Below are 17,444 nucleotides of genomic sequence, written 5' to 3'. Positions count from 1 at the left end.
GAAAAAGTTGACCCATCAATACACCACAATTTGGAGTCGGAAGATCACACAATGGATGTTGAGAAACATGTCACAGATGTTGTAGTGACGGAGCAAAAATCGCAGCAAGAGGTAAGCCCGCCCATTTCAATTTCAGAAGCCATCCATTTTCAATTTCAGTTCTGGCCCGACACAGTTAGACACACAATGCCAAAACTTTACTAACTTTTCGGACTCTAATATCTGAATTATGTACAACTATTCGGATATTAATATCCGAATTTATTGCCAGTTTTCAGATATTAATATCTGAATGAAACTGCAGAGAATCCTGCACTTACAGTTGGATACACAGTACCAAAACTTTACTAACTTTTCAGACTCTAATGTCTGAATTATGTACAACTATTTGGATATTAATATCCGAATATTGTCAACATTGTTGGACTCTTATATCCGAATTTAGTGCCAGTTTTCAGATATTAATATTTGAATAAAACTGCTTAGAATCCTACGCTTACCTGGTTTGTCTTTGAGTGTTACAGGGTGACACTTCAACACTTGGTAGTTATGTAGGGCCATCGACTATACCTACTTTGACTTGTCCTCCATACGATTATACGGAGCATTTTACAACGGAGACGGTGAGTATTTTTTTTGATAGAGTGTTTATCTTGTGCAATCTTATATTACGGGCTATAATTTTTTGTTATGTGTGTATAGGTTTTTCCATCCGATGAAGCGTTGGTAGATTGGATAAGATGCACTGGAAAACAACACGGGTTTATCATTGTGATTAAGGGTTCTGAGAAATGTATTAAGAATCGCACACCTAGGATGAGGTTTTCATGTGAAAGGAGTGGTAAGTATAGGTCGTTCGTGAAGAAAGTTGATGGGAAGGAGGTAGCTGTAAAGAAGAGAGTGCGGTCCACGGGCACCAAAAAATGTGAATGCCCATTTGAATTGAAAGCTGTAAAGGGCAATGATGGTTGGACTGTCTCTGTCCATAATGGCACCCACAACCATCCTCCAGCGGTGTACTTGGAGGGTCATTCGTATGCCGGGAGGTTGTCGGCAGAGCAGACTAGCACGGTGGTTGATTTGTCAGTTGCTTTGGTGAAACCCAGAGAAATCCTAACCCATTTGAAGGTTCAAGATCCTGAGAACGTAACGTCTATCAAAACCGTGTACAATGTACAACAAAAGTATCGAGTGATAGAGAAAGCTGGAAAATCTCAAATGCAACATTTGTTGGATTGGCTAGAAAAGTACCACTACGTTCATTGGACCCATGGGAACGAGACTGAGAATGTCACGGAGTTGTTTTGGTCTCCTCCATCTGCCAGGCAGATGTTGCATACTTTTCCCCACGTTTTAATGATGGATTGCACACATAAGACGAATAAGTACAAGTTTCCTTTGCTTCAAATTGTTGGTGTAACATCGACGGAGATGACTTTTTGTGCAGCATTTGCTTTCATGGAGTGTGAAAAAACGGAAAACTACACTTGGGTCTTGGAGAAGCTAAAAGGCATGATGGATCCCAACGCGCTTCCGTCCGTTATTGTCACAGATAGAGAGTTGACGCTTATGAATGCCATCGCACATGTTTTCCCTCAAGCTACTAACCTCCTATGTAGGTGGCATACTGGCAAGAACGTATTAGCCAAGTGTAGAAAGATGTTTGATGACAAGATGTGGGAGGAGTTTATTTGCAGTTGGGGCCTAGTCGTCCTTTCATCGAGTGTTGCACAGTATGAGGAGCGCCTTTGTGTTTTGAAGCGTAATTTTGAAATGGTTCCTGCAGCACTTGAGTACGTCGAGAAAAATTGGTTGGTACCCTACAAAGAGAGGTTTGTAGGAGCTTGGACGAACAAAGTCATGCATTTCGGAAACCTAACAAGTAACAGGTAAACGCTTCATTCATAACTCTGGCATTTTCCTTAATATTCATGTTATTCACGCGTTTTTGGAAAATTTTCATTTATTCATGTTATTTGCTACGGTTAATATCTTGCCATAGTTATTCATAGGGCGGAGAGTTCACATTCGAAGCTAAAAAATCATCTTGAAAACTCGCAATGCAATTTTGATACTATATGGGAGAAGATTCACAGATTGATGCTGTTACAAGTTACTGAAGTCAAAGCTTCGTTTGAGAAGAGCCTTAATTCTGTGCAACATGATTTTAGGACAACTCTATTTGATAGGCTAAGGGGAGTTGTTTCATTAAATGCCATGACACTTGTTTTAGCGGCATCCCATCAAGTCGAATGGTTTGTGGAATCGAAGCGTCAGTGCGAGTGTTCTTTGAGGCACACCCATGGTTTACCTTGCGCTCATGAGATTGCTCCTTATAAGATGGCAAATATCCCTCTACCGATTGAGTTAATCTACGACCATTGGAAGAGGCTTTCTTTGCTTGCACCCCAGAATGAGGGTTCGATGGAGGAGACGCTTTTGGCTCACTTCGATTGTTTTTACAACAAGTTCTTGAATGAAGATCAATTTGATGTAAAGCTAAATTATGTTAAGAAAACGCAAGAGCTTGCTCATCCGAAAACCAGTACTTTCCTTGAACCCAAAGTGAATGCACAACCACGCGGTCGGAAGTCAACGAAAGAAAAAAATGTAGCCAAAGAACAAAATTCGACGCGTAGGGATCCCTCGGAATTTGAGCATGTTCTGGCATCCCTTCAAACCCCTAAGCCCATCAAAGAGAAACCGCGGCGTAATCTGAAAGGGAAAGCAAAAGTTCCAGCACAACTTTTTATATGCCCCTTCATCAATCAGTTCCCAGAAGCAATAAGACCTTACATAGAATCGGTCAAGGATGTTGAAGATGATGGGAATTGTGGGTTTCGAGCAGTGTCGGGCTTCATGAAAGACGATGTTCATGAGTGGTTAATGGTAAGAAGTGATTTGCTAAAAGAATTGCAAAAAATATTTACACCTTTACGAACAAGTGGTAGGGGGGACGCAGAGGGCTAGGAAATTACTTCACATCTTGTCATGGTATGAAAGTCCGGCTCCCCAGGAACATTGTATGACAATGCCAGACATGGGTCACATCATAGCATCTGCTTATAATTGTGTCATTGTCCATTTATCAAATGTTCAATGTCTTACATTCCTCCCCCTCCAATCGAAGCCTTTACCCTCCTTGAAACGAAAGGTTATTACTATCGGGTTTGTTGACGGCGGACACGTTGTACAGGTATTATTTTGGTAAATGATTTGTTGTCATCTATATAATGAATTGCGCTCGTTAAATCCAACTTAATTTATCTTTTATAAGTACATGTATTCCTTAAAAAAGGTTCCCATATGCTACCAATAGCTTGCAATTGGAAAAAATATCGTCTTTCTATCGCTAAAAATTGGGATGCAGCACATGTTGCAGCCATTCAAAAGTTCAACGAAATCATCGGCGTTGACGTAGCAACAAAGGAGATCATCCATGTCAATTAGCCATTCAGAAGATTGAGAAACGATTTAATGTGTTGTATTATATAATGTGTTCTAATGTTATGAAAATTGAATGATTACGTCTGCTTGTAGTTTTCAGATCGTCAATGAAACTCTTATATTGTATTTCTGTTTGAAAACTCATAGTTGTCAAGTCTGTGACATTCTGTTCAGAAACAAGAATGGTGTCATGCATTTGACTAGTTTTCATTCTATTCGGAAATTAGAATCCAATTAAAGGTATACAAATAAGATATTAAAGTCTAAACATGGGTATAAATTTCGGATATTTCTTTCCGAAATTATTGATCCAATTCGAACATTAGTATCCGAATGGTGTCAGACTATCTCATAGTTTTCATTCTGTTCGGAAATTAGAATCCAATTAAAGGTATGAAAATCAGATATTAAAGTCTGAACATGGGTATAACTTTCGGATATTTGTTTCCGAAATTATTGATCCAGTTTGAACATTAGTGTCCGATTGGTGTTATTCTATCTGATAGTTCTCATTCTGTTCGAAAATTAAAACCCAAGTACTGATATATAAATCAGAAATTAAAGTCCAAAACTTGTTATATATTTTGGATATTTATTTTCGAATTAAATTTTCTCCGAATGAATGGGCTGTAATGGATGAAAAAGAGTATGGATATTAAAAGGGAAATTTGCAGGAATTTTTGGATATACATTTGCAGGAATTTTATTCCTCGTAAAATGTGTTCGTGTCTAAAAATCCAATGATGTTGGCATTTTTCTGTAGTAAAAAATGGGTTATTTGGAGCGAATTTATGCCTCAAAATACGTGCTGACAGGACTATTAAATGACACCCGAGATTTTGTCGAATAAGAGAACGGATTTTGTGTAGAAATTTTTTCGACACGACTATTCAATGAAATTTCAGATTCTCTACAATAATTGCAACGGGTTAACTGGAAACCGACAAAATGGGTTTTTGGAGCAAAATTCTTATGTTCACCTCATAGCATCTGTTTTTCAGACGGTGGTTGTCTTTTTATCGAATCATCAATGTCTTACGTTCCTCCCACTACGATATCCGCCCCTTCCCCCTGAGAGTCGATGTTTGATTGCGCTCGGACAAGTTAACGGCGATCACTTTGTAACGGTACATTTGCGACCAAATTCCCCCATCCCGCCTATTGCAAGGAATTGGTATATACATCACTACTCATTCACGGATGGATGGGATACACAATATTCAAACAAGATCGAAGAGTTTAAAAACATAGTGGAGAACGATGTGGCAATGACGGACATAATCGAACTAGACTAGGTTGGCTTGAAGGACTTTTATGTAAAATTTTAGTTCATAGAATCTTATTGTAAAACATGAAATTTATGCAAACCCTTGATTTCGGTAGTGTTCTTTGTTTGTCTAGAGCATTGTCGGTTCGTACGGCACTCCTCATTTAAATCTAAATTTTCACATACGACTATTGTGCAGCGAATTATTTGTGCCTAGGAAAGTATCAAGAATGATTCAACTATAAAATTTACGTTTTGGTGCCCTACTTAACATTCATATTGTAACGATATCCAATTATTACAAATATCCTAATAGTTATCCGCAATAAAACAAAAGTCATTCCACCATGAAAAGTAGTCCATAAACCATGGTCATAAAGTGTCCAAAATAAATACAAGGCCATAAAGGCCATCAAAAACAAGCCATAAAGTCCATTAAAAACAAGTCAGAGAATACCAAGTCTCAAGTACGGTCATGGCGCCGGCACCTAGTGTAACGACTCGAGTGACGATCAGAACTAGGGCCTGCTATGCTTGCTTCAGCAGCCTCCGGTCCCCTCAAAGTCATCTGCACTTCAACAAGTGCTTGTCGTAGTTCATATGGGCAAATTGAAGTCCTAGCCCTAGTCCCACCCAAAACACTGTCCAAAATGGCCAAAGCCGCTGCATTGCGCTCTTCCGCACTCTCGGTATACGGCACCTCTACTGGACGGGGTGAGACCCCGAAGTGAGAGACCGTCAAAAACCAAGGAAGGTAGTCAGGGTGTGACTCCCACGGGACTCTAGGCTGAATCGCAACTTGTTTCTCTGCATTCATGACATGATCGCGCCAATTTTCCCATTGACCATCTGTGTATGCGTAAACCACACTGTATGAATGACTATTAGCACCTCTACTACCTCGCAATGGGACTAACGGAGGCCCAGGGACCAACTGCACCATGCCGAACTACCTCAATACTCTATCAGGAAGGTACGGCTCAAGGACGGCCATGGCACGGATGTAGCCCGTGAAAAAAACAACATCTGCGACTACTTGCCTGCGATCTGTGTACGGGTCAAAAACAACCTGCAAAAAAAAAACATGTTACAATACATATATTCGTATTTGAAGATAAGTATCTAACTCAAAACATACTTAAGCTTTCCACTAACTTGACTAGGACGTAGATCGTCCATGTAAGACACGGTGTCCGTATCCAAGTCTCACTCATAGTTGTAAATGTCTCGTGTCCGTGTCCAAATTAATATACAAAATATAATTGATGTACAAAATACAAATTGAATATAACTATGTACCTCCAACAAAGACGTGTAGCCACTCAGCTGCTTGCAATTACGTCTGCTTGCTCATCCAAGTTGTCTGTACAAATGGCCCAACCCTCCTACACCCCAAGCATAGTCGCGAACCCGTCCCAAGTCCTCCAAAAGAGTGAGGAACTGAACAGAAACTGTCGTCCCAGTCTTGTCAGCAAATAGGGTGCTGCCAAGGAGATAGAGCAAGTAAGCCCGTGCGCAACAATCAACCCTTTCCTCCGAGTCCCCATCTACCACCTCACTAAAAGTTTTCAACAACCATTCAAACGCAACGCGATTGTTTGTTGTAACTTTATTCTCCGCAACGTCTGCCGTCACACCAAGACACCTCTGTACCATTGCCAAACACTCCTCCCTCGTCTTATCCACTGTATGCACCGCTAACCCCTCCACTTGAAGCCCAACAAGGTGCGGCACGTCATCCAGTGTAATAGTCATCTCCCCAAATTGAAAGTGAAAGCTATTTGTCTCCGAATGCCACCTCTCCACAAAGGCAGACAATATAACCCTTTGTTGCAGTATGAAGAAATAATCTGAGAAAGTGGAAACAACCTTGAACTTCTGACCCTCATAAGTAACCTCTCATTTGCCTCCGCTATTGACCACTTCTTCAAATTACGTCCGTGCGAGTGCAGTTTCAACAATGGTCGCTTCATACCGTTCCAAATATCAACAGCAACATGGTTCCTAAAATCCACTAACAAACTCCGGTTTTGTGGACCAACTGCCTCACCGTCTACCTCCTCTTGCCTCGCCTGACGCCCTCTCCCCCGTCCTCGGCCTCTCCCCCGTCCTCTGGCTTGTGTCATTTCCTGTATATTGCAAACCCCGTTAACACCTGATGTTCGATTATATTCAAAATACATGAAATAGATACACGAAATAGCAGTACGCTCGTGGGTTTATCAAGAAAAAAATCAAATGAAAATAAAAAAAACCGCGTAATAACAAGATTCAAAATTTTACCGATGTTCAACTTTGAAATTGTTGGTGATGCCAGCGTGTTGTGCTTCCTTCTCACACCTCCTTCACCTCATAGTTGTGTTGTTGTTGTGGTGTGGTGGGAGTGGTGTTGTGGTGGTCACAGAGGGAAGAGAAGAAGAAACGGGAGAGAGAGAGAGAGAGAGAGAGAGAGAGAGAGAGAGAGAGAGAGAGACGGGAGGGGGAGATGGCACTGTGGGGTGGGTGGTGGCGGACCTGGCGGTAATGGTGGATGGCGATAATGGTGGGTGGGTAAGTGGTGGCGTTGTGGACCAGAGAAGGAACAGTGGGGGGTGGGGGGGTGAAGACCTAGGTCAGAAAAGGAACAAACGGGGAGAAAAAAAGAGGTGTTTAGATATTTGATTGTTGGGTTGTATGTATTCTTTATACAAGGGCAAAAAGGGAAGTTTAGGGATATTTTTTTGGTTGCAAGTAGCAAATCCTTATAAGATGGTGGTTTGTAGGTAGCAATCGGCTGAGAGTAGCACAAATTGGGCTACAAATAGCGGCCACCTTAATAAATGAACAAAAGAATCCTTAGGCATATAAACAATTCGACACACTGAAGGCTACATTTTACAAATAATAGAGACAAAATAGGATTAACATAGGATTTCTTGTTATGCTATGCATGTTGCAAATGGATCTCTCACTCTTTATCCTATGTCCACAGAAAACTATATCACAACTATTGATGTGACAAAGTAGTTGTTTGCCTTTCATGTTTGTGTTTACGGGTCCTGTGCTGCTTTGTTTTGTGGTTGACATGTCAAATATTTCAAGATACTCTAGCATTGGTAGCCTATGCCATGTTGGTGGAAACTACTTAAGACAACTATCAGAAACTTTCCGCCTGAAGACAAATACAAGAAACATGGTAGAATCCACTTTCTCTTTCCCACACTAATTCTACACATTGTTGACTTTCTTCATTCCTAAAGGAAAAGTTTCAGTTCTATTTGGAACTACAACTTCTTTTGATGAAGGTGGTATTCTGAAGTCTCTTTACATGCAGGTGGTGGAACATTACAACTTAAAAACAGCATGCATGTGAAAAATTCAATTCGAACATTTGATAGAAAAGGACATCATCAGAACAGTCTAGAATTAGTTGGAAAAATGTTCAATTACTAGCTTACTACTGCATTGTACAGCACTTAGTTTGAAGATGAATTTCTATCATGTTGTACATGCTAAAATATGCAACAATCAAAGTTGGTGGCTCCTTTTCCCGAAATGAAGTACAGGAGGTTTCTGAAAGTCTGTTGTATTGTACTAATGAAGGTGTGGTAAATTGGTATACCAAGTTACCAATTGACTACATTAACAACCTTTGGTGACTCGTTTCAAAAAAAGATAGCCAATTGGACTTTGGTAGCAAAACCGAAAGTAATTAATTATTTCAGAAATGGGTTTTCTTCGCATTTGTGTTAATGGTACTATTTCTAGGAGTGTAATCAAAACAGACTTTTCACTAGGTTATTGTGTTACAAATTGGAAGTGTTTCTACGTGTCATGATATTGAGTTATAGTTGTGAAGCCATATCGCATCTCTATAAGCATAATAAAAGAGCTACAACTAGTGTGTTGGGCATTGTTCATGCATATTGCATCTTACAAATTTATTAACACGTGTACAGACCGCAGAGCTCATCGATTTGGCTTGCTTTTACAATAAGATGCCTTCAAAATTTGGTTGAAAGAAAAGCCACAGCTCTGGCTACAACCAAGGGGTGCTAATCGAAATAGAGGGGACTAATCGGACGGTAATGTCCGAATGGGGTATAAAGATTTGGATATTAAAATCCGAATGAGACAATAAATTTTGGATATTAAATTCGGAATGACCTAACAATTCAACTTTTATAATATTCAACTAGGGGGCTATTCAAAAATTAAAATCCGAATGAATTTTAAATCAATGAATTTCAGATATTAAAATCTGAATAAGGGGCAAACAATCAGACTTTAATACCCGAAAATGTGGAAATCAATCGGACTCTAATGTTCGATCAAATCTGAAATATATGAAATAGTAGCGTACTCACTGTGGGTTTCTCAAAAAAAATTCAAACAAAAATCGGGAAAAAAAAAACCCGCGTAATAACCAAATTCAAAATTTTACCAATGTTTAACTTCGAAATAGTTGGTGATGCCAGCGTGTTATGCTTTCTTCTCACACCTCCTTCGCCTCAAAGTTGTACTGTTATTGTGGTGTGGTGAGAGTGGTGTTGGTGGCTGTGGAGGAGAAGAAGAAACGGGGCAAAATGAGAAGAAGAAACGCACGGACGGGGGGGAGAAAGAGAGAGAGAAAGAGACGGGAGGTGGGGCTTTGGGGTGGGAGTTCGTGGTGGTGGTAATGAGGTGGGAGTTGGAGCTGTCGACTGGAGAGAAGGAACAGACTATGGAGCTGTGGACAGGAGAAATAAAACCTAGGTTTGAAAAGGGAACGTCGTACTGAAGAATGAACGGATTCTGGGCTGTATGTTTTTTGTACAGAAGGGCAAAAAAGGGAGTTCAAGGATAATTTTTTGGTTGTAAGTAGCAATTCCTTATAAGGAGGTGGTTTGTAGATAGCAATTGACTGCGAGTAGCAAGAACTGGGCTGCGAATAGCGGCCACCTTTCAATATCACGTGAATATCTTCTCTTGTTTGGGGATTTGGGAAAATCGTCTCTCTTTCTCTCACCTTTTGCCGCCGTAGGATTTAATTTTGTAGTTGTTATTTCTAAGACTTACGTTGTTATGGTCCTTCACATGACATATTCGTCTGGCTTCAATTGGTTTTAGTTTGACTATGACTATTATTATCTATTGAATTGGGTTTATCCATGTGTGCTCTACCTTTGTCATTCCGTGACAAAAAGGGGGAGTAATTTATTGATCAACAGATTGTTTTTTCAGTATTTATTTCTGCAGCTTCAAAGGTCGTGATCAATCTATTAAGGGATAAGTTGTTATGTATGTTTTGTCATGGAAGTGCCAAAGGGGGAGATTGTTAGGACCATAGGCCACGGTCTCTTCATGTTGGCGAATTCCACAACAAAACACACATAATTGTATTCCTATTTATCCAATTGTAATTTTTCTATTTATTTCTAGAATGTCTGTTTAGAAAGTTGAGGAAATTTAATTTGTGTGTAATTGAGAAGTAGAGAGTGTTAAGGAAATTGGAGTGAAAGAAAATCAAGATTCTCAAAGGATTTTGTGCACTTGGGAGCTGAATAAGGAAAGAGAATTAATCATTCGAGGGTGAGTTTGTTAAGGAAATGCATTGGAAGGAAATCATCAAAATTTCGTCATCATGGGAGACTTTATGGAAAGGGAATCAACGGAAGCAGTGATAAGACTTTTTTTTTTTATTGAGTATTTGTCATTTTTTTGGAAGATTGAAAATAATGCACATGTTCAATGCTATAAGTTTTGAATATTGGCTACAGGATCAGTGACAAAAACAACACAGTGATTATATAGAATTTGTAGTTCTTTCCTTGTCCTTCTATTCTTGTTCTTGGGTTGCATACTGATAGCAATTCATGGCAATCGTGTTGATGTGTCTTGAACTGTGTCTGTACGAGCACTTGCTAGAAATAATAATGAAGTCGATTCCTATGTTTAGCAGATTATCCGTCAAGTTTCTTGTGGGGCTGTTGTGGATTTATCAGGAGTTTGCCTGCTACAAGCTCGGGGTAACCTTCTTATTTATTTTGAGAAGATAATTTTGTAGTTGTTGGGAAATCGGAGCCTCGCGCTCGACTCATAACGGACGAACAAAAAACACTTCAGGATCTTGGGATACTATCGTCACAGAAAACAAACCAGAGAAAAGGAAGAGAAAGATTAATAGAAAAATAGAACACACAGATATACGAGGTTCGGCAACTTGCCTACGTCCCCGGGAGCCACACCAGTCTACTATGAACAAAGAAAACTAAAGATTACAAGTCTTCTCTTTCCTCTCTGAGAAAAGTTTTCTCTTGCACTCTCTCTCTCTCTATATAGCCTCAAGAAATAATGAATACAGCAGCTAATATTTATAGGCAAACCCTAAATGATAGCTGGACCCATCCATCCAACTTGGGCCGCGGCCCACGGTCCATCTCAGCCACGAGCCTATCTGTCGCGCGCTACCTGTTGCGAGCCTGACCGCGTACCTACCTGTCGCAGAACTCTTTGCACTGGTCACGCACCTTTGTTGCTGAACTCTGTTGCTGAAAGTTGTCTACATCCCGAACAATCTCCCACTTGAAGATAACTGAAGCAAACCAATATCAACAACCTCAATCAATAGCGGACGTAGTGAACTCCACCCCTCTTGGTGTGACTCCGGCCCTCCAACTCCTCACGCGCGAAGGCCAACTGAAGTTGAGCACAACTTCAGTTTCTCGATGGTGACCGACTTTGTCAACATATCTGCCGGATTTTGACTCCCTAAAATCTTCTCCAGTAACAGTTTCCCTTCTTCCAAAAGCGAGCGAATGAAATGGTACCTCAAATTGATGTGCTTCGTTCTAGCATGAAACACTGGATTTATCGCAAGGTGTATAGCACTCTGGCTGTCACTGAAAAGAACACTGTTCTCCTGCTTCAAACCCAACTCACCCAGAAAAGCCTTCAACCAAATCATCTCCTTAGTGGCCTCCGTGAGTGCTACGTACTCAGCTTCTGTCGTGGACAAAGTTACCAACTTTTGCAGAAGCGAGACCCAACTCACCTCTGTTGATCCCAAAGTGTAGACATAACCTGTGGTGTTTCACCTTGTATCATGATCACTCGCGAAATCTGCATCCACATATCCTCTCACCACCAAATCTGTTCTCCCAAAACACAATGGCACATTCGTGGTCCTGCAGAGATACCTCAGTAACCATTTGACGGCTTCCCAATGCTGCTTCCCCGGATTGCTTGCAAACCTGCTCACAACTCCCACCGCGTGGGCAATATTCGGTCGCGTACAGACCATCGCGTACTTCAAGCTACCAATGGCCGAAGCATACGGTTCCTTGGCCATGTGCTCTTTCTCAGCATCTGTCTTCGGAGGCTGCATGTCAGAAAGTCTAAACTGACTTCCCAGAGGCGCGCCAACTGCCTTGGCGTTTTGCATATTGAACCTTTCAAGAACTCGTTCAATATACTCAGCTTGACTCAACTTCAAGACCCCTTGAGTTCTGTCCCTGTTGATCCTCATCCCAAGTATCTACTTTGCTGCACTCAGATCTTTCATAGCAAACTCTGCTGCCAACTGTTGCTTCAACTTGTTTATCTCGCGTAAACAAGACCCCGCTATAAGCATATCATCTACGTAGAGTAGCAAGATTATGTAGCTCGCCTTACATCGTTTAAGGTAGCAACAGTGATCCGCGTGGCACCTTGCGTAGCCGCTGCGCTGCATGAAATTGTCAAACTTCTTGTATCACTTTCTAGGAGCCTGTTTCCACCCATACAGACTCTTCTTAAGTCTACACACCATCTCTTCCTTGCCTTTCTCAATGAAGCCAACAGGTTGCTTCATGTAGATTTTTTCATCCAAGTCACCATGAAGAAACGCAGTTTTAACATCCAACTGCTCAAGGTAGAGGTTTTTTGTAGCTACCAAACTCAATACCACTCTGATAGTGGTCAGCTTCACAACTGGGGAAAAAATCTCCGTGAAATCAACCCATTCTTTCTATTGAAAGCCCTTCACAACCAATCTGGCCTTAAACCACTTGTTGCCTCCGCTCTCCTGCTTGATGCGGTATACCCACTTGTTCTTAGCGCCTTCTTCCCCGCGGGAAGCTTCGTCAACTCCCAAGTCACATTCGAGTGAAGAGAATCCATCTCCTCTTGCATAGCACGTTCCCACTTCATAGCGTCTTTGACCTGTAAAGCCTCATCATAGCAAAACGGTTCCCCACTATCTGTCAAAAGCAAATAATCCAGCGACGAAAGGTATTTTGGATTAGGTTTGGGTACCCTGGTTGATCTCCTTACCGCGGCAGCCAGTGAACTAGACCCTATCTCTGGAACTACCCCAGACTCTGTCCGCGAGACTACCTCTGTCCGCGAGACTGCCTCATCCATCCGGTCAGATCCCGACTCATCCCCACTGTTTTCTAGAAGATCCTTTAAACTAAAGTACTCGAGTGACTCGCGATCCTCTCATGTGACCACCCCTGCGGGACCTTCGCGATCCTCAGTAGAACTCCCACTGCATTGTTTGCTATCCCTGTCCTTGTACAGCACCGACTCATTGAATATGACATCTCGGCTTCTGATTATCTTTCGATTTTTCTCATCCCAGAGACGATAACCAAACTCATCGCCGTCGTACCCAATGAACATCCGCTTCAATGACTTAGCATCTAGCTTGTCTCTAACTTTGTCGCTGAGGTGGACATAAGAAACACAACCGAAAACTTTCAAGTATGAGAGACTTACCTCCTTACCGCTCCAAACCTCTTTCGATATCCCAAAGTTCAACGGAACTGATGGCCCATGGTTGTTCAAGTATGCTGTTGTACTGATCGCGTCTGCCCAAAACTGCTTGGGCAACCCCACGTGTATTCTCATGCTCCGCGCACGCTCTGTCAGAGTCTTGTTCATCCGCTCTGCGATGCCATTCTGCTGCGGAGTTCCTGGAAGAGTCTTCTCTAAATGGATCCCGAATAGAGCACGGGCTCTCTTGTACTCTCCCAGTTCATACTCTCCCCCGTTGTCTGAGCTCAAACACTTCACCTTCAAATCTGTCTCGTTCTCTACTCTGGCTTTCCGCTTCATGAAAATTTCGGATACCTTTGACTTGTGTTTCATGAAGTAGACCCATACTTTCCTCGAGTGATCATCGATGAAAGTAACAAAGTACCTCGACCCGCCGAGAGAATGCACTGGCCCGGGACCCCATACGTCTGTATGAACAAGCTCCAACTTGTTTGGCTTGGGAGGTCTGCCACTTTTTTGGAAACTAAACCGCCTCTGCTTGCCGAAGATACAGTCTTCGCACATGTCGAAATCCACTGACTCAACTGGCAGCTTCCCTTGTGTCTGTAGAACCTTCATCCCCTTCTCGCTCATATGTTCTAACCTGTCGTGCCACAAACTTGAACTCACTTGGCTCTTTGGCCGCGGACCTTTCGCGAGCTTACCCTCGCGCGGTACCACCTCCGCGAGACCCTCGCTATCCTCGCACGGGACCACCCCCGCGAGTCCCTCTGCGATGGCAAGTGAATAACTCCCATGTGAAGTTAAATAGAGAGTACCGACCTTCTTTCCGCGCGCTACCACCATGGTACCGTTTGAGACCTTCCATGCGTCTCCTGTGAATGTTGAGGTATATCCCGCTTCTCCCAGTTGCCCAACTAAAACAAGATTCATCTTCAGCTGCGGGACATGTCTGACATCCTTCAAACACCATTTAAACCCCTGCGTTTCAATCTGCACATCACCCATTATACTACATGGCTCATTATCGCCTAAATATACTTGCCCGAAGTCGCCTGCCACATAGTTCTTCAGAACCCCCTTACTAGTAGTCGCGTGGAATGAGGCGCCTGAGTCAATCACCCGTGACTCCGCGATACTGTCCATTGAAAGAATAAGTGCATCCTGTACGATGTGGGCCTCCTGCTCACCATTATTCTTCTTTGGAGCCTTACAGACTGAAGACATGTGACCCGCCTGGCCACAGTTCCAACATTCACCTTTAATGCCTCGTACTTGTGTTTTGCCGCGAGACTTCTTGCTGCGCGACTCCGACCGGCTCTTGTTCTGGTTCTGACCACCCCTAGCCTGGCCTCTACCCCTCTGCTCAAAACTTAGAGCTGAACCTGAACTGCTAGAGCCCGACGCTCCCTCGAGCGATTTCCTTCTGACTTCCTTAGTCAGAATCAAACTGACTATATCATTCAGTTTGAGCTTCTCCTTCCCAGCCAAATTACTAATCACAGTAACCGTACCCTGCCAGGTCTCTAGCAACTGAGACAGGATCAACAAAGCTTGAACCTCATCGTCGAACTCAATACCAACAGAGACCAACTGGTCCACTATTGTATTGAACTCACTGAGATGCTTCATAAACGAACCTCCTTCAGGCATCTCGAAGTTGAACAACTTCTTCATCAAGTGCACCTTGTTTGCCACGGACGGTTGTTCATACATCTCCGCGAGCACGTCCATCAGGTCGGACGCGGTTTTTTCTTTCAGTATATTGTGCGCGGCTGACTTCGAGAGTGATAACCGAATCAGACCCATCGCCTTACGGTCAAGAACCCCCCCATTCTGCGTCAATCTCACCTTCTTTTTTCTTTCCTTCATCTTTACCCAGCAGCAGCCGGTAAAGATCTTTCTGATACAAATAATCCTCTATCTGCATCTTCCAGAAAGCAAAGTCCGAAACATCGAACTTCTCGATCTTCGATTTCCCTTCTTTTGAACCCATAGTTCCCTCGGAAATCCGGACTGTCCAAAAGCTTCAATTGAAAACTGTTGAACACCCTTACCGCAACCGCGGCTCTGATACCAGTTGTTGGGAAATCGGAGCCTCGCACTCAACTCACAACGAACAAAAAACACTTCAGGATCTTGGGATACTATCGTCACAGAAAACAAACCAGAGAAAAGGAAGAGAAAGAGGAATAGAAAAACAGAACACACAGATATACGAGGTTCGGTAACTTGCCTACGTCCCTGGGAGCCACACCAGTCCACTATGAACAAAGAAAACTAAAGATTACAAGTCTTCTCTTTCCTCTTTGAGAAAAGTTTTCTCTTGCACTCTCTCTCTAGAATTCTCTCTCTATATAGCCTCAAGAAATAATGAATACAACAACTAATATTTATAAGCAAACCCTAAGTGATAGCTGGACCAGTCCATCCAACTTGGGCCGAAGCCCACAGCCCATCTCGGCCACGAGCCTGTCTGTCGCGCGCTACCTGCCGCGAGCCTGACCGCATGCCTACCTGTCTCAGAAATCCCCGCGCTGGTCACAGACCTTTGTTGCTAAATTCTGTTGCTGAAAGTTGTCTGCATCCCCAACAGATGTATCCATTGATCAGTTGATTTGTTTGATTAAAGTTGGAAAAACTCATGCCTGAACCCATTAATGCATCGCTTATCGTCTTTCACTTGGGTGCACATTGTAGGATCTTCTTGATAACATAGCTTAGGGTGGAATTGTGAATGTTCTGATAAACAAGGGTACAACGAATATGGTCGATCAGCTCAGCGGATGTCTTACTCGTGAAGGGCTTTAGGAGGCTCGTATTATAAGTGGACATGCAAAATTCCTTGATGAAGACACTGAGCTTGTAAAGATCACCAAGGTGTCATGCGGGGACTACGAAACTGCAGCTATCTCGAATGAAGGAGAGGTGTAAGTGATTCGAAGGACCTTTTCTGATGGGGCTAGCTTCTACTGTTACAGTATGAGTAATGTGGTCAGCCGCATGGCCCAAATGAAATTACTTGAAGAGTTTGGAAAAGCACTTCTCTTGTTTAGCCTCAGACAGGGCTCTACGGAAATGAGATACAGTTTCATTATCCGGCTGTCCTCCTAGCTTGGGGAACGACATTGATATTTTCATGAAAATCACTTATTCAATCTCGGTGTTCGCTTCTTTGTGGTTTACTGCTGGAGAAAAATTTTTCTAAATATAAAGACATTAATGTTTGTTTAGAAAATCGTAAAAACAACAAGATTAAGCGCATGATCTTTTTTCGATTACTAAACGCAACTTTCTTTTGTTTAACTGTACGTCACTTTGGATGGTGAGAAGAGAAAAGGAAACTACAAATCCTGTTGTTTATTCTAAGCAAATCTAAACAGAAAAAGATAAAAGAAAACAAAGAGGTGAGAGAAGCTAGAATTCTTTCTATTATGATTTAATTTTGCAATGAAAAAACACTTTAAGAATTTAATTGAATATTGAAAAAGTGCTTTTGCTTCAAATTTTCACATTGCAATCAAACATTGGACGCGGGGGCTGCTGCCCCAATTTTGGAGCCCACCCCGGTCTCGCTCCGATGATCTGAATCGTTCACTTTGTAGAGCTCGTCGAGTAGAACAACTATGCAAAAAATCAGCTTAATTGGATATCATTAAGTACCTGATCGGAGTCCATATAACTCTTAGTCCATGGGTTACAGTAGATTTGATTCAGTGTTTTAGATCCATTCTTTTTAAGATAAAAAGGTTTCGATCAAGTACTTAATGATATCCAATTAAGCTGATTTTTTGCATAGTTGTTCTACTCGACGAGCTCTACGAAGTGAACGTTTCCGATCATCGGATCGAGACCGGAGTGGACCCCGAATTCGGGGACAACAGCACGATGCTGCCCCTGAGGGGACAGCAGCCCCCCTCCCTCCTCAAGCATTGGGTTCTATCTCCAATAGTGTGAACAATCATATATATACCAATCGTTACGATGATCTTTTCAGGGATCTTTGACACGA

At 42.2% G+C, this 17,444-nt stretch overlaps 2 protein-coding genes across 2 annotated transcripts; one reads left to right on the top strand and one right to left on the bottom strand.

Annotated features, from left to right (window-relative positions):
• Nucleotides 1–272: 272 nt before the first annotated feature.
• Nucleotides 273–4,742, top strand: LOC131327591 (PKS-NRPS hybrid synthetase cheA-like). The gene is made up of 5 exons (XM_058360741.1): nt 273–623; nt 703–1,889; nt 2,013–2,889; nt 3,017–3,196; nt 4,353–4,742. Exons 2-5 carry the CDS (start codon nt 817–819, stop codon nt 4,740–4,742), a joined length of 2,520 nt encoding a protein of 839 aa, XP_058216724.1. The 5' UTR covers nt 273–623; nt 703–816.
• Nucleotides 4,743–6,064: 1,322 nt separating this feature from the next.
• On the bottom strand, nt 6,065–6,897 carry LOC131327590 (protein MAIN-LIKE 1-like). Its single transcript, XM_058360740.1, has 2 exons — nt 6,584–6,897; nt 6,065–6,539 (listed from the first exon to the last, which is right to left on the bottom strand). The coding sequence occupies exons 1-2, from the start codon at nt 6,895–6,897 to the stop codon at nt 6,065–6,067; spliced, it is 789 nt and encodes a 262-aa protein (XP_058216723.1).
• Between the last annotated feature and the right edge of the window lie 10,547 nt (nt 6,898–17,444).

This window comes from Rhododendron vialii, chromosome 5a, assembly GCF_030253575.1.
Source record: "Rhododendron vialii isolate Sample 1 chromosome 5a, ASM3025357v1".
NCBI classification, from domain to species: domain Eukaryota; kingdom Viridiplantae; phylum Streptophyta; class Magnoliopsida; order Ericales; family Ericaceae; genus Rhododendron; species Rhododendron vialii.
The sequence above is the reverse complement of the archived record's forward strand: the minus strand, read 5'-3'. Positions and strand labels throughout refer to the sequence as shown.